A 17,378-nucleotide genomic window follows, 5' to 3' on the forward strand; every position below is an offset into this window, starting at 1 on the left:
GTGCAACTTAGTCTATGGATTGTTTGATTAAACATAAGTGTTCCTAATATTATTTTTGTGTGTGTGTGTAACTGACAAAGCAGTGACTTGAGCATTTAAAAACAAAGTCTTTTTGTCTTGAAGCATATTGATGATTAGTGAACTTTGGTTTTAAATGAAAATCATGAGTACTAACAGGATGTCTCTTTTGTTTTCAGGTCTTGGCACAGAATGAATATAATTAGAGAAAACAGAGATCTTGCTTGTTTCTACACAACAAAACATTCATGGAGGGGAAAGTAAGTAGTTTAAAGTTTGTTTGTTTTTTTTTTTTGTGTGACATTTCTCCTCTCCATTACTGGACTTAACTGCATAGTTCCTATATTGATAGATGAAAATTGAGCTAAAGGCTCCTGCTGCTCAGTGTATGAACTGAATGTATCTTCACTAGAATCAATTTGGGTTTTAAACATTGTGTCTTAGCTGCCTTCTGCTCCTGTTCCCACACTTCAGCATAGTTCTGAAACAGACCACCTGACTTACTCAGTTTCTGAGTCTCTTGAGCTTACAATATAAAGCACTAATTTTAAAGTGGAAATTCTTCTTCTTGGAGCAGGTTCTTGGAGTAGTAATGTCTTATATACCTTAATAGATGAGGGTTGCTAGTTCACACATATACTTAACACATTGTACAATAGATTATCTGTTAAACTACTAACTGAGATAATTTGAAGACTTCTGTTGCTAGAAACATGCTTCATCCCTAATGGGGGGCCTAGATCTGACAATGAACTTTCAGTGATGCTTCTGTCTGCAAAAGCTAGGGAACTTCTAATAAAATTATCCATTAAACTATCATGACTGATATCTGTTTTACTGTGAAGTCAGTGCTTGTGCATACTTTTTGAAGCTTTGTAGGCCTTTCTTTGGTGTCCTTGCCCTTTGTTGCTTCTCACGTGCATAGTAGTGGTGTGGAACTGGGATTTTTTTCCTTGCTACCTAAACGTCAACGGAACAAAGAGGGTATGTTGTCTGCACCTCAGGAGCATGAGTACTGCTTTATTCTAATGATTATATAGAGAGGTGATGTCTGAATCTGTTGTTTGACCATTAATTTGAAACTGGTTGGGTTTTTTTTTGGCTGTCTGCTGATAGATACTTCATGAATTCTTCCTATCAAAAATTAAGAATTCTGGCAAGAAAAGGAAGATGGGATTGCAAGGAGTGGGAGCCACAAATTTTTCCTAATTGTGCTTTGAAGAACCATGAGACTGCTTCAGTGTCTAATCAAAGAGCTCCCTGCCTTTTTGTCAGCAATAATCAAAGCCATGGGTAGTTCAGAGTCCAGAGTGGACTGAGCAGCTGTCTGAGGGCAAAATCTTTCTTCTACCAAGACAGATTCTTGATTGACTTGAAACAGATACCTTAATATTTAGTTTTACCTCATTAGAATTCTAGCTGATACTTGTGTAAATTTAGTCTTACCTGAGTTAGGATCCAGGCATTTGGATTTGTGTGGGCATGGGTGAATAAGCAGTCGTCTTTAGTAATAATAAGAGATGGTATTGGGGTAGAACATTAGAACAGTTTGTTCCTCTCAGTGTTTTTGTCCCCCAACAGAAAATAGTCTTTTACTCTGAAGTTCCTGTGGCATATCTGCAAATTTGATGTGTGTACTACTTGAGCTACTTGGTGAAAATGAAATACATAGAATTTAAGAGATTGCTTCTCTTGCCCAACCCCTTTCATTACAGAGCTTGTTCCTACGTTATGCAAGCTGTTGAAGATAGAGTAGTATGAACTTGAACTTTGATGGTAGTATTCTGATAAACTATGAAGTCTTACAGAACTTCAAACTAAGTCTAAAGTCTAAAACAGGTGTAGTTTAAAAACTCAATGGCACTTTACTTTTCACACAATGAAAGGGAAAGGAGTATTTAGTGAGTAGTTGCCTTGTGTTGTGTTGCAGCACAAGGTTATATGGCTTTTATTAAGTTTATATTTGAATACTTAAGTCCACTCAGTTCATAGTTATACATTCTCAGTATAATTTGTAGATACCATTAAAAGAAAAAAAAAAAAAGGCAGCAACTTAATATTTAGCGCTAAATGAGCCTGAATCACTTTTACTATTCACGTTTGTCATTTTCCTGAATATGGTCTGTGTGCGTGGCAGTTAAAGTATTTTCTAGTAGTACAGATGATGCTCCAGTATTGATCTGTAATTCTGTAAAATTAATGAACTCTGTCTTTCTCTTGAGTGTCGTGGTATGAAAATTGTCTACAGGTTCATCCCGATTAAAAAATAACTTGTGACTTCTACAGTGCTTCTAAGAAACTAGTGAATATGCAATAGTCTTTTTACTGAGAAGAGGGCATTTGCTTCAAATTCTTCTCAAAACAACCTGGCATTCGCCCGTACTGCAGAGTAGTTTAAGAGATAATGAATGGTAAAGTCTTCAAGCCTGGAGGTATAAATACCTTTCTCCGTATTTAAAGGTGAAGTTCTGGATGAGGGTATGTTTAGGCCACATATAAGTACTGATTTCTGAGTCTCCTCTGTGCAACAAGACTTGGGTCTTCTGAGTTTGCCTAGGGAAAGGAGATGAAGGAAATGGTGAACTCAGCAAATCTGCTGTTCTGCCTTACGTTCCTTGTTACACCAAGTATTAAGAATGCTGTATACTAAATATGCTTCCTAGACCTTGATATACTAGCTTGAGCATGAGGGGAGATAAGAAAGGGGCTATAATGTTTGGCATTATGTGTGATCATTGCAGATCCTTATTCTGCCACAAAGCACCCTGAAGCTCTTTAGTATGTTAAGTGATTAAACAAAACCTGAAGTAATAAAGTGTTTTATTACTTGTGATAAGTTCATGTTCTTTAGAACAGCATAAACAAGCCTTTCTTGTAAATCGTATAAAAAACAGAATACCTACCTAAATTGTGCAACAAGAGGAGAGGGAACAGTTGGTTTGTTCAGAGGATTTCCTTATGATCTAAGCACTAGAGCATTCTTTGACAGAATGAATATAGTGGAATTGTTAGCAGCCAGAGTAACTTCAAATGTTCTGCTTCATTACTATGACTTCTCTTGGCCTGCATTTTAAATAAGGAAAATTCAACTATCTGGAAAAACAAATAGTTTTTTTCAAATAGATCGTACATTTTCAAGGTGGCAGGTCACTTCAATATTACAGATTTTTCTAAGCTTTGAACAAAATAGGCACTTGCTTTAATTCCTAGATAAACTCCTCTGCACCAGTAATGATTTGAACTTGCACCGGTTTGTTTGAATAATAGTAGAAAATGGTAGGCAATGAAGTTTTTGAGATTGACTGTGTCAGACAGATAGTCTTGGCCTTGCTATTGTCAGAGAGGGGAGGATAGGTCCAATAACATGAGGGAGCAGCTCTCAGTGTACCTGAAGCCCATGCAAAGTTTGACCTTATCTAGAAATGATGGCTTGTGCTGCAGATCTGGCAAGTGAGAGAGAAGGGACTGCAACTCAAGAATGCAGAGAAAGAGGGGAGAAAACGACCTTCTTCCTGATGCAGTGTCTGGTGTGGCACAGATCCAGATTAGTCAGTCAGCCGTCTGGTTGATCCTATCCTATTCTTTTCCTAGCAAAACCACAGTTTACCCAGAACTGAAACTTAAATTGCTACACTGAATCACTTTTGATATCGACAGCTAGCCAAAGCACTTTCATTTGGTTCAAGTTCAAGAAAGGCATCTCTGTTCAGATCCTGTTTCTTTGGTCAGAGAATAGTTACTAGAAGTGGCTCTGATTCAGGTTTGGGTTGACTTTCTGGCTTCCAGAAAGAAGTACCTTAGAACAAGAAATCTGTATTAGTAGTAATGGATTAGTAATACTCTACTGTTTCAAACTCTGGTTAGTTATGCTGCAAAACTTTCTGATTCAGAAATATGTAAATAGTCTATATATAAAGAGTTGGTTCAGGGTATGCTGTGAAGATTTTCTGGAAATGAAACTATGGTAAGGCTTCCATTTTGCACTTGATGTGTCTTAAGTTTCTTAGCTTAAGGTCATTGTCACTTGTTTCTGATAAGCCTGAAATGCAAGCAGTTACCTTGCTGCAGTTGTTCTTTAAGCACTATCCAGTTAACATATCTGTGATATCAATGTACAATGACTAGCTGTGTATTGAACTATAGCTTCAGTGATCTGAGTCTTTCTGAGTTTATTAGTCTTTAGTTTTCCTCAAGGTAAAGAAAATTAGGCTTGGCCATAGTAACACTTTGACTTGTTACAGTGTTGTGACCAGGTGTGTAAATTGGAATATTTCATGTTACAACTGGTGGCTGAGACAGCTTCAAACAGATGCTTCAGAGTATTGCAGGGATTTTTTTTTTTTTTTCCCCAATCTGTGCAGTCTTTTCAGAATTTATTCTGGTCTGGTAGTACCTTCCAGTGCAAGTTCCAAGAGTCTTTGGTCCTGGTTTAGCCAATAATATAGGAAAAGATATGCATAAGGAAATATATTTAGTAGTATTTAACTTGTATGTCCCTTTTATGGATATATATAAAACAGAGGAGCTTAACATATTATAAGGGTAAACTGCAAACTAACAACTTAACAAAGAAAATTCGATGTCTGTTTCCTAACACTGATTTGTATGTAGCTTCTTGAGGGTTGGACTAAATGATCTCTAGAGGTCCTTTCCAACCCTGACTATTCTGTGATTCTTAACATAGTTTTTGCTGGTCAACAGGGTTTTTCTGTGATTTCTGGAGAAACTAACATTCTTCTGTATTCTAGGTATAAGCGAGTTTTCTCAGTTGGAACCCATGCCATCACCACATACAATCCCAACACGCTAGAAGTTACAAATCAGGTAACTATCATTTTTGAACAGGGCTATTTTGAGTTGATTTCTGACTTATGTTCACTGCACAGAGTGAATAGTGGCATTCAGTGTTCAGAGACTATGTAGTCTGACAAGATCTCAGCAAAACCAGAAGGTGTGGCAGCTGCTACGAAAGCACGCATAACAGAAAACTGGTGTTGCCTTCATTAACTCTACAGATATCCAGTAGTTCTTGTACTTCTAGGCAATTTGTCTTTATTGGCCAATAAGTAGTAGTTTGCTTTTGGGTGTGCAGTTTTGAATGAACTGGGGTAAGTTTGATCACTATAAGGCTACGTCCCTGAAGAGAGTTGGGACACTTATTTACTTTGCAGAGTATCAAATAGGAAGCTCAAGCTAAAGCTGTCACATAGCATGCTAGCTATTGTCTCATTACAGCAACTCACTTAGTTATTATAGGTGCTAAGGGTTTTTGAGTGGAGGAGATGTAGATTTAAAATTATTAACAGTATAACCTAATTACTTTTAATTGTCTAGTGGCCTTATGGAGATATCTGTAGTATTTCTCCTGTTGGAAAAGGACAAGGAACAGAATTTAGTCTCACTTTTCGCAAAGGGAGTGGAAAAAAGTCTGAAACTCTTAAGTTTTCCACGGAGCACAGAACAGAACTCCTTACAGAGGCACTGGTAAGATTTTTTATTATTATTATTTTTTCCCTGCAAGCAGTAAGTACTTGGTTATCATTACTGTTTATGGTAGCTTACTATGCTTTCTTTCCTTACATAAAAAGTAGGAAAGCAAGTTGTCTTGAGCTTTTATATTGATGTACTTGATCTAGTGTCAATTGCAGCAACTAATGCATGATTCTTAAATAGCAAGTAAAGCTGAAAATATTGAATACGTTGAACTGCAGTGGACTGGTGAGTCTTCAAGGAGGCTTACCTCAGGTCCCTTAAAACGGGGTCAGCTTAAACATAGGCTTTCTGGATAGATTGGCTATCATATTGGCATTCATTTGTGGTTAACTTTTTTTAAAAACAGAGATTCAGGACAGACTTCTCGGAAGGAAAAATCACAGGACGGGTAAGTGTCTGGATCACGTGCAGTGTAATGAAATGATCTAAAGACTTCTGCTGCGTTCACGTATATTATGCTTGTGCTATATGCACTACCTAAAATAGCTTTTGTAAATTTGGATCTCTAGTCTTGCTTTGAGAAGGAAAAACTAAGAGCTTGTTCAAAAGCAATGGGAACCTTTTCAACAGTAGAATATTTGAGTTCTCTTCACTTGGCCTTAGCCTTATGGTGATACGCTTAGAGACTCTGAATGTTACTGCTGAAATAAAGGGCTCTGCCACATGGAGTTCTTATTTGGAGAGAAAAAGAAAAACATAAGCTTTGGTGCATTATTCAATGTTTACTATGTCCAGCATTTTACTTTTTAATTCTAAATAGTGTTCTGCATAACATCCTGAACACTTCATGTGGCAATATTGTTTCCCAGGACGATTTCTGTAGGTCCAATTAAAGACAAGATTGCTATTTAATGAATCTTGGTAATACAGTAATAAGCAAGTCAGTGTACAGAGCTGGACTTTGTAACTGGTTTTATGTCTTCTGGTCAGAGAAGATAGCACTTAAAGTAACTTTAAGTGTTGCATAGAATAAATCTTCAGTGATGAGCATAGTAACACTGCTGGAACATGGAGGTCCCCTTTGTCTTACTATAGTTTAGAAGAGACCTCTAACTTTTGCTGATTTCAGTAAGTCTATATTTGTAATGGAATATGGCTGCAGGAGATGAAAAACTTGCACTACAGTGATAAGTTTACCTTAATTTAGTCTTGATTAGCTGAATAACAGTATCTGATGCAATAACTATTTCCTTCTCTAACCTCAGTGCACATAGCCTGTGAGTAGGCCACCTTCTGCAGCAAGAGAAACTTATTCCCTTTTTGGGTGTCTGTTCTGGGTTTGCTGTTCTGTCTTCAAAATGCATTGTTTAAGCTGTGACTTCCTTGTCAGTAGGCAGCTACTTTAATTTGATTCATTTGATTCAGTGTTCTTAACATAGATAAGAGCATTAAAGGAGATGATACAATTTTTTGAACTTTACACCCATGCTGCTTACTAGATAGGAAAAGAACAATTGCTGTGTAGTAAAGAAGTGTGTGTGTATATGTCAGGTCTAAAAGTAACTCTCTCTGCAGAGGTATAACTGCTATAAACATCACTGGAGTGATACAAGGAAGCCTGTGATTCTGGAGGTGACTCCTGGAGGTATTGACCAAATTGATCCTGCAACAAATAAAGTCCTGTGCTCCTATGACTACAGAAATGTTGAAGGCTTTGTTGATATTGCTGGCTATCAGGGAGGCTTCTGCATCCTCTATGGAGGATTTAGTAGATTGGTGAGTACTAAAACGAAACGTCTTGGTATAGCTGCTTAGGATGTTTATAGCTGCATATTTAATAATGAAGGTTCAAAATAATTTGAGCATACAAGCATGTGCATCGTTAGGACCCAGGTGTGGAGCCTCAAGGCTTGTGGACAGGCTTAAAACCTCTTTTCCACAGGAAATGAGTTAAAACGTTTGAGAGCGATGTGTAGAGTTTTTTTGATTATTGCATGTTTAAAAACTACAGAGCATAAAATATCCAGTTATTTATATTTTGATAGTGAACACAAATGCAATGTGGACATGAAGTTTCATGACATTTCTCAAAGTTACAGAAGTGACGGGCAGTATTGCTAATCTACCTAACTGATGGAGGGATTCTATTCAGAAAATTGATCAGTGATGATGCTTCCTTTTTAGCCCTGTGATCTGTTATTTAGCAGCTTTGCTTGGGAAATACTGCAGTGTAATGTTGGTTTCAAAATCTTAAAAGGGTTTCTGTGTACTATACTGGAAGCAGCTGAAATGGATCTTTACGTTATTAACCATGAATAAATTCCTAAATACAGCTATGTCAGTCACTAATAACAAAATAAGGGTCTACTCTCTACATCATGGTTTCCACATCTTTTGTACTGCAGCATGCTTTTCTCTGGCATAAAACTAGCAGTATATAACTTATCCTCTAGAGCTGCCCTAACCCCGTCTAGCAAGGCTGGATGGCAGCCCTTACAGATAGCAGCTGGGGCTACCGCTGGTTCTCTGGCTCCTCACTCCTGCCAGGCTGTCAGGATCTGTTGCCAAGGGTGGACAGGCAGGTCATGCACACCTTACTTTAATGGCACACTAATGTGTAGCAGGATATCCTTTAGGAATAGCTGGTATAGATTTTTTTTTTAAAGGGAGATGTGAACATAATAGTGGATCTCTTCTGTAATAAATACCTCTTCTCTTTATACTAAGGGCTTAGCAAAGACAAGCCCTAGCTGCTGGGAAGATTCTCTACTGTTAGGTATATAGTGGAAGATTATTTATGGTACTGTGATTTCTTGGGATATGCCCTATTCTTTACCTGTTTTTCTTTCTTGTCAAAACTTGTAGCACCTGTTTGCGTCTGAGCAGAGGGAGGAAATTATCAAAAGTGCAATAGAACATGCTGGCAACTACATAGGTATCTCTCTGCGGATAAGGAAAGAATCCCTAGAATTTGAGCAATACTTGAATCTTCGCTTTGGAAAATACAGCAATGATGAATCTATAACATCTTTAGCTGAGTTTGTTGTTCAAAAAATAACACCTAGACACTTGGTAAGTGTATCAAACTCTGAATTTACTTGGTTCCTATTAAGTGCTAAGAATTCTCTTCCCTAAAGTGCCTCTTACTTTTTATTATTTTTTTTTTTTTTAGGAACCTGTGAAAAGAGTACTAGCTCTTACAGAAGCTTGCTTAGTTGAGCGGGATCCAGCTACCTATAACATTGCAACTTTGAAACCTTTAGGCGAGGTAAGAGGCAATCTTTCTCAGTATCACTTCTTCAAATAGAAGCTTTAAAAGGTAGTAGTAGGAATTTGGTAGTGTATATATAAGATGACCTCAATTTGTGGAGTAGATAAGTAACGCTGCTTCATTAATGTGATCCTTATATCTTATGTTTAGGTATTTGCAATAGTATGTGACTGTGAAAACCCCCAGCTTTTTACCATTGAATTTATCAAAGGACAAATTCGGAAATACTCTTCAACAGAAAGGTAACTGGAGCTCCTGTGGGTTATAAATTCAAATGGAAGTTGCCATTGCAGTGCTTCTAGTTTCTCAGTTTCCATAAACTCTGACCCTTGGAAGTATTAACTTCAAGCCTGGCTGTTCTAGTGGTCTGCCACTTACAAATCAAGATTTGTTGCAGGACCTAAGTCTCACCCCTCTACCTTCCTACTAAGTTTAAGGAAATCTGTCCAGAATTTTTCTGATGAAGGTGTAAGGCTGTTGGACAGTTAGATACAGCCTGTTTCTCATAAGGAATGTTGTTCTGTGTATGTTGTACTTGGTTAAGCAGTATATCTGAGAGAAGGAAAGAAAGCACAATTGAAGTGACAAGGAAATGTGAAGGCTGTAAACCCTTTGAGCTGTCTGCTTGAGATGGTCTTAGTTGATTCTATTTAAAACAACCAACAGAATAGGCCCTGAGTGTACTTGCAGTTGTAATGCAGCCTAATCCTGCTAAGTGAGGTTTTGCAGAAAGCACAGGGGTGAATTGGCTTGCACTGTGTGTAACTCATTAACAGATAATCTAGAGTTGATCCCTTTAGTGAAAGGTTGCAGCTGGCTACACTGTGTATAAGACAGCTCTGCCCTTACAGTGACTAAAGGAACACTTGAAAGTTAGGGACCTAACTCTAGAGGTGTAGCTGTTGACAGCAGTATTAGTAAGAGATTCCAACTATTGTTGCCTTCCGTTCTGTGCTGGGGTTTTGTGTGTTGGGTTTTTTTTTTCCTATTTTTCTTATTGGTTCTTTGGCATCACTTTTCTGATCTAAATTGTATTTGTATGTCTTTCTCCCAACCCAGAGATTCTCTTCTGGCTAGCTTGTTGGATGGAGTGAGAGCTTCTGGTAATAGAGATGTCTGTGTGAAAATGACCTCTACGCACAAAGGACAGCGTTGGGGATTACTCAGTATGCCTGTAGATGAAGAAGTAGAAAGCCTTCATCTGAGGTTTTTGGCTGCTCCTCCAAGTAAGATAATGCTTAATTCATGGTTTTATAGTGCTCTTTAAAGCATCCAGATATTTAGTCTCACGTACTGTGCACTTAACTCTTGTTATGTCTTCTTCCAGATGGTAACTTTGCAGATGCTGTGTTCCGGTTCAATGCTAACATTTCCTACAGTGGGGTACTACATGCAGTTACGCAAGATGTAAGAATAAATCTTCTGCCTGTCCTCTTAAGATGTTATTAATGCATAAAGATACTAATAACTGTTATTTCTTAACCAGGGTCTGTTTTCAGAAAACAAGGAGAAACTTATTAATAATGCCATAACAGCATTACTTTCGCAAGAGGGAGATATTGCAGCATCTAATGCAGAGCTTGAAAGCCAATTCCAAGCAGTAAGACGACTAGTGGCTTCAAAAGCAGGCTTCCTTGCCTTTACTCAGCTTCCAAAGTAAGTGTGAAGTCTCTTCAAGCTTGAAAGTAGTAGGTGAAAGCAGTTCTTGAGCTTTTGATGTTGTCTTGTCTTTAAAACTGAGAATTGGAGTTAGGCCTCCCTTCTGAAAAAGACTGGAAGACTCTGCACATGATTGATTCCAGTAGTATGAGGCTGTCATAGGCTTTAATACAAATTCTGTATCCCAATGTTCATTAGTATTTAAAGCTGATTCTTTCTTTGCTAAATACTCTCTGCCTTGAGTCAAACATGGTTTAATATTTTTCTTAGTGGAAAAACTTCTAAAATGCACCTTCATCTGTCCTTGAAGTAGGCAGTTCTTCATTCTTAAATTATGTTGATGCCATCACTATCTTCAGTTCAACACAAGATAAAATTTGATGTTAGGAAGTTGAGTTGTACTCCTACAGTAAGTACAGACTGCTCAGAGTTTGTGTCTTAATTGGCTAACATAAGGAAGCAGAAAAACTGCCTGATGTTCTTCTGAAAATGAAAACTTTTTTGGAATATTTCTGATTCTGGACTATGGTGCAACTGAATGATGTGAAGAGTAACATGCACCTAGTCTGAGACCTTTATAAAGTTTGGTTTCTCTGTGAATAGTGTCCTGTATTATCACTATCCTGTAACTATAGAAATATGTCTTTGTTTTGGTGAACGTGCATATTGTTAACAGTGAAGTCAATATTAGTGTTTTCCAACCAAGGAATCTCAAATTTATGTAAACATCAAGGTACTGGCTTGCCAAATGCAATGGGAGCAGGCCACTTTTTGTCCCCAATTGGACTTTTATCTTAAAACTAAGATTTCTTTTTCCTCTCTAATCTTGGTGGTTTTGGTTTCCTTTCAAAAGATTTCGAGAACGATTAGGAGTGAAGGTTGTAAAAGCCCTCAAAAGGAACAATGATGGAGTAACCCATGCCTCTATTGACATGCTCTGTGCTCTTATGTGTGTAAGTATGAAATTGCAGATTCTTTCACTTTGGAATGTGTGAACTTCAGTCTACTGAAAGATGTAGAAATAGGGACTGCCCTTCAACTTGCTGTGTGCTCAGACTTGAAATAGCTTGTGGTACAAGTAGTTTGAAGTAAGATGTGCTTTTTATGGGTTCAGTGCATGACTTTTGGACTACAGCTGTTAAGAACTGAGGGTAGAAATGTGACTGCATAGTGAATCTTTTTTTTTTTTTTAATAGCCCATGCATGATGACTATGACTTGAGGCAGGAGCAGTTGAACAAAGCTTCCCTTCTTTCTTCAAAGAAGTTTCTAGAAAATCTGCTAGAGAAATTCAATTCCCATGTGGTAAGTCAAATCTCTAAAACAAATAGCTTCTTTAAATGCCTTTCCTAATTGCTATGAAAACACTTCTGACATACTTGGGTATATCGTTGAATGTATTCGTACCTGCAGTTGAAGTGCAGAAAATACAGCTATGTCTGGCACAAGCTTGTTCTAAATAGGTTGGCTCTTGACAGGTTAGAACATAGCTGTCTGTAGTGCAGAACTTGAGTGTCATGCAACAAATGTTTGCATGTTTAATATGAAAACTTGATGTTCTTTTTAACTAAAAGGAAACTAGTACTTATGGGATTAAAACTAGAAAAAGTAATTTGCAGCACACCAATATATGAGGTCATGAGTCTCCAATATGCTCTAGGAGCCAATACTTTACCAGAGTATTGCCATACTCAGGGTAGTGGCTTATATTAAACTTGTAATTTTTGTTTGCAGACTATTTCATTGTATGACAGGGAAGGGCACGTTCAGCATCATGGGCACTGATTAAAACTTGCATGAATACTCTCGGGCAGGGGAGAAACACTGTATCTGTATTACATACCTGTCTTCCTAATTTCAGGATCATGGGACAGGTGCCCTAGTAATTAGTTCACTTCTGGACTTCCTGACATTTGCCCTATGTGCTCCATATAGTGAGACTACTGAGGGGCAGCAGTTTGACATGTTGTTGGAAATGGTCGCGTCTAATGGAAGAACACTATTTAAGCTTTTTCAGGTAAGATTTCATAATTTTATTTTTAGGGGCCTTGAGTAATCAGTGAACATGAACTTTTTCTTCTGAAAGACAAATTTGTCTACTGTTCAGCTGGTTAACACGCCTAAACTTTTTCTACCTTGGTGAGTTTTTTAGTGGCTTACTGCTTTCCCTTCAGATAGCAGGTTGAGGTGGCTATTCTATAGTGAATGATATGCCAAATCATTGTAGAATAGACTAAGACTTGTTTCTAGAAACACTAGTTAAATATTAAGCTAGATTTAGCAGATGCACAGATCTTCCTCTCTTTGTAGAATCTGACACCTTTTTATTTCTCTCTCAGTAAATGAGAGTTGAGTTCCAAAAGTAGCACCTTCTTCAGTAGCAAACCTGTAAGAATTCTAGGATTTTTAGCTAAAATGTCAATGCTTTCTCTCTGTAACAGTATACTCTTCTGCTTCATGGTTGGTGTCAGCTTGTCAGTCCCCAGCATTATGCCTGCTTCTCTGGTGTATATACTGCTGTTCAGAGCCAAGTCCATCTGATAATCACATGAGAGATTCTTGTTTAAAGGTATAAGGTAGCAACTCTTCCTGGGGCTAGCTTTCACAAAACTGAAATAGTAACTTTTGCCCAGAACTGAATGTAGAACAGCCATGTAGATGAGTTAAGGAAACTGAATCACAGACAATCCAATCTTCAAATTTTGCACTCAGATAATTATTTTGTCAACGTTCTATTTTAGCACCCTTCCATGGCAATTGTGAAAGGAGCAGGTTTGGTAATGAAGGCAATAATAGAGGTGAGATTTTATCAGTGTTACCTGGGGTAGCATACTAAACATGTATTGTTTATTTTGGAAGTGCAATTGCTTACCAATAGAAGTTTGTTGTATTAGCTTCTCTTGGCGGGGGGAGAGGGGTAAGGGGTAAGGTGAGGACCAACACCTGCTTAATTATGGGTGGTTTAATATGGTGACTTGCTTTATTTTACGCTTGGGGGTTTGGAAGGCATGTGAGTTGGGTCATTAGGTAGTGCCTTGCATGTTTTCATACTGCAGTCAAAATTTGGCTGTTAATGTTGTATGTAGCTCAGTCACATACCTCAGAGCCACCAGACTTCTGCATGTTAAAGAGGGTCTGTCAAGGAGAAGAGACCATGTTTCTTGGGATGCATTGCCAGATGGAATGGGACTGGGATTAGCAGGCAGTAGTGTCCCAGAGCAGGCTAGTGATGTCAACCTCTGTTCTTGCTCTTTCTGCTTCAAGGAAGGATGTTTTGGCTTTGTTAGTTTCCATACCACATTATGTATGGGCCAAGTCCATACTTCTCAAGGGCTGCTCGTGATTGTTGCAGGGTGATGTTGACTCTTGACACTTCCTGTGTTGAAATTCAGGGCTTAAGTTAGTGCCTCATTTGTGTCACAATGGCTTATGCATCTGAAATGCATCTAGTACTTTCTTGGAATGGAAGTGAATGAACACTTGAAATAGAGGTACTATAAATCAGCAAGTTTCCATTGATATACTTGATAACGTTAGCTAAAAGTTGCTATGCTATTTATTACAACTCCTGTCATTTGAACTATAGAGAAAGCTTTTTCTTAATTATTCATTGCATCTAATGAATCTTGACTGAGTGACAATATCATGTGACTTATCCATGTGGCTGTCTAAACTGAACAGCACCAGTTATTCTTAAATGGCTATTGTTGACCAAAGTCAAGTGACAAGCAATTACTTGTGGCTGTTATTCTTCGTTTAACCCTAATTTGCAATTGCACAGTGGAAATGGTACTTGTAACTGTACTATGAGCCTCCTGATCTATGATGAGACATGCATGTTGTCCTGTTATTGCCCTCATAGGTAGAACTACCAATTATGTGGCCCATGGTGTTACTACAACTTTGATCAGTTGCTGTTGAGAACTTGCACTTAAAGCCCGTCTTACTATAGCTTTTGGATATTAGTCGACGTAATTGATGGTCAACAAGGCCTTGGAACTGTAGACTAAGATAAAAGCAGCTTAACTAAGATTCTTTCTTTAGTAATCATCTTGCCCTGTTTCCAAAGGAAGGAGACAAAGAGATTGCTACCAAAATGCAAGATCTTGCCCTCAGTGAAGGTGCCTTACCTCGTCACTTGCACACTGCTATGTTTACAATAAGCACAGATCAGAGGATGCTTACAAATAGGTATGTCAGTCTCACTTGATATATTATGTTAAAAAAGTCAAAGTAATGGCCTGGCTAACACTAGAAACATTGGGAAGTCAGGGAAGAAAACTTGCAGTTCTTTAGGAGAATACTTTCTTCAGCAGCTGGTATGTTTAAATAGAGCAAGCTTCAGCTGAGTCTGCAGCCACTTAATAAACCTTTGATTTTTGGGGTTTTTTTTTGTTTTGCTTTTTTTTCCCCAAGATGGGACTTGGGTTGGTTACTCATTAAAGGCTCAAGGTTTGATTATTATTTTTTTTTCCCCCAATAATATTCAGAGAAAGAAAAGCCAAGTAAAATGTATGGAACTTGTAAAAAGGTTTAACGTTATTATACAATTGTATTAATCCTGGTGTACACACCTCAGACATCTTGCAGTTAGGGTCACCAGGTCACCCATTCCCTCCAAGAGAAGTCTTCTCAGAAATCATTCCATGAATTTAGTAGTCAGTAGAACTTGTGAGCTCTTGAGACTGGGCCTGAGGGCATGCTGAGGAAGATGAGTGATAATTCAATTATTTCCAGCCAAATACAAGACTATAGAAGTTTTAACTGCATGGTCCTGAAGCACTTAAGAGTTGCTAAGCAATGTAGTGACAAGTAGAACTTGTTGCTCCCGTATTTCAGGAGAGAGCTAGTATGAAACTTTGTCATGCTAGTTCTGTTTGGAGCTACTAATGACTTGCTTGCAAGCAGTACTTCAGTTCAATGCAGTAGAACCCTAGTGACAAATGTTGGCGGAAGGTGTCAGTTGGCATAGAAGGCAGGCTCCCAAAGAGGCTTTCCTAGCCGGTAACTGGTATTAAGAGTTTCAAGTAGAGCAGTTAACAGTTCTTGATTGCTTCTAGACTCTGGACTTTAACTGTAACTTAAGATTGATTGGATAAACTTACACATGGTCATTAGATGTTTAGTTTCTGCTCTATTGCTCAAGTGTTCTTTTGAGGTCCAGATCAAAAAGCATGTGCTGCTACTGTTCCACTAACTTCACTGGAATTTCTTAAAGGTAACACTCTAAAGCATGCTAAGCATATACTTGAACTGGAACAATATAATGCTTTGTGCTCTTACACACTCAAGAGCACGAAGCTTTTGCTCATCTTCATTTCACCAGCATGATAGGGGTGTCAATTTAGTGGTTTAAAAATCTGTTTAAAATATTAACTTGTGGTTTGTTAATTTCAATGGCTTTTTCAGGCAGTTAAGTAGACATTTGGTTGGCCTCTGGACAGCTGAGAACAAAACCGCTATGAACTTGTTGAAACGTATTTTGGTGAGTAAAAACAGGGTCTAGAGGAGGGAAAGAAAATCTGAAACCCTGTAGTATTAGAAAACTTGGGATAGTCTATATAATAAACACGTTCTCTTTCCCCTCTGAGGGAGAAGTCTAGCCTGGGAGATCAGCAGTCTGGCATCTGCTAGTTGAAGGATATTGATGGCTAGTACAAAATACCTCAGATTCTTAAAGTATTCTGTTACTTTCCTGCCACTTTTAAAAATTATGTATGACAAACTTAAAAATAAGGTGTCTGACCTTTTTTGGTCTTTATTAAAAGGGTAAAAAATTTGGGAGGCATAATAAACATAGTCTCTAATGCTTAGTGCTAGTAAGAAATCAACGCACCAGTTTTGTCTATGCTTTCATGCCAGTCCGACTTTGTTGGCTTATAACATAGCTAAATTTATATATTAGCTAATACTTACCATGTTCTTTCACCGTTACAGCCTCCTGAAGGGTTCTTGCTTAAGTTACTTCAGTGGAACTAGTTCAAAGAATAGTGTAAGGAGTTACTAAATCTGGAAACATATTAACTTTTAAATTCAAAATAGCAGTTCCTTCATTTTTTGGCAGAGCAAACCGTCTTGATCTTGATCACTGTCTTCCGGAAGGCTTAGTCAAATGAGACTATCTCATCTCTAATGTCACATGCAATGTCCAATCCATATCGGAAGATATGGATGGATTCTAGTGTTACAGTATTCATCCCCCTCAGTTGCTATGAGATCAACTCTTTTCTTCCTACACTCCTCAGCTTCATGAAGTGCTCCTTTAAGAAATGGGATATAGGCAAGACCTCTGCTGTATTGAAGCTAATTATGTGCCTTTATTGAATGGCTCTGTTGAGGATGGTGGCATTTCACTAATAAAAGCAAAAAGCTGCTGTAGCTATACATACTTGCTTTAGAGTAGAATATAAAGTCTGTTTTGAAATCTCTAATTTAAAGAAATGATCTTGTTACCTAATGTGATGGCTTCTGTTCCAGTAGCTGCATGTGTGTTTACACTTGTTTTAAATGTTTTTAGCCACCAGGTTTGCTGGCGTACCTTGACAGTGCTGATCCTGTTCCTGAAAAAGATGCTGATAGGATGCATGTTAGAGATAACTTAAAAATTGCAACTGTAAGTAAATGTGGCTGTCTTACCTCCTCCGTTAAATAGATTTACAGTTTTAGTGACTCTTCTAGTACAGACACTCTATTGTTGCATTGACCTGCATCAAATGCATTGATAGACCTGCAACTGCGAATAACTAATAGGACTTATTCTGCAGGATCAGTACGGAAAGTTTAATAAAGTGCCAGAGTGGCAGAGACTGGCTGGAAAAGCTGCAAAGGAAGTTGAAAAATTTGCCAAAGAGAAGGTGGATCTCGTCTTGATGCACTGGAGAGATAGAATGGGCATAGCTCAAAAAGAGGTAAAAGTATTTGAAGCTCTTTTTTACAGCGACTTGACTAAGAGTAGAGAGGAACACTTACAACTCCATGAAATCAGAGGGAACTTTGAC

At 38.0% G+C, this 17,378-nt stretch overlaps 1 protein-coding gene across 2 annotated transcripts in view; it reads left to right on the top strand.

Annotated features, from left to right (window-relative positions):
* The first annotated feature begins 200 nt into the window (after positions 1 to 200).
* DNAJC13 (DnaJ (Hsp40) homolog, subfamily C, member 13) overlaps positions 201 to 17,378 on the top strand; it is a 49,807-nt gene continuing 32,629 nt past the window's right edge. For both annotated transcript variants that reach the window (XM_009894960.1, XM_009894961.1), the window contains exons 1-19: positions 201 to 278; positions 4,767 to 4,842; positions 5,353 to 5,502; positions 5,858 to 5,899; positions 7,027 to 7,227; positions 8,317 to 8,523; positions 8,624 to 8,719; positions 8,873 to 8,964; positions 9,782 to 9,948; positions 10,050 to 10,129; positions 10,209 to 10,378; positions 11,235 to 11,334; positions 11,578 to 11,685; positions 12,242 to 12,397; positions 13,122 to 13,178; positions 14,450 to 14,571; positions 15,790 to 15,865; positions 16,898 to 16,993; positions 17,145 to 17,288. In XM_009894960.1, coding sequence (XP_009893262.1) covers positions 211 to 278; positions 4,767 to 4,842; positions 5,353 to 5,502; positions 5,858 to 5,899; positions 7,027 to 7,227; positions 8,317 to 8,523; positions 8,624 to 8,719; positions 8,873 to 8,964; positions 9,782 to 9,948; positions 10,050 to 10,129; positions 10,209 to 10,378; positions 11,235 to 11,334; positions 11,578 to 11,685; positions 12,242 to 12,397; positions 13,122 to 13,178; positions 14,450 to 14,571; positions 15,790 to 15,865; positions 16,898 to 16,993; positions 17,145 to 17,288 — 2,208 coding nt within the window. In that variant the 5' untranslated portion in view covers positions 201 to 210. The remainder of the gene's footprint in view (positions 279 to 4,766; positions 4,843 to 5,352; positions 5,503 to 5,857; positions 5,900 to 7,026; positions 7,228 to 8,316; positions 8,524 to 8,623; positions 8,720 to 8,872; positions 8,965 to 9,781; positions 9,949 to 10,049; positions 10,130 to 10,208; positions 10,379 to 11,234; positions 11,335 to 11,577; positions 11,686 to 12,241; positions 12,398 to 13,121; positions 13,179 to 14,449; positions 14,572 to 15,789; positions 15,866 to 16,897; positions 16,994 to 17,144; positions 17,289 to 17,378) is intronic.

The sequence above is a fragment of the Charadrius vociferus genome, unplaced genomic scaffold, assembly GCF_000708025.1.
Source record: "Charadrius vociferus isolate BGI_N301 unplaced genomic scaffold, ASM70802v2 scaffold51, whole genome shotgun sequence".
Taxonomy (NCBI): Eukaryota; Metazoa; Chordata; class Aves; order Charadriiformes; family Charadriidae; genus Charadrius; species Charadrius vociferus.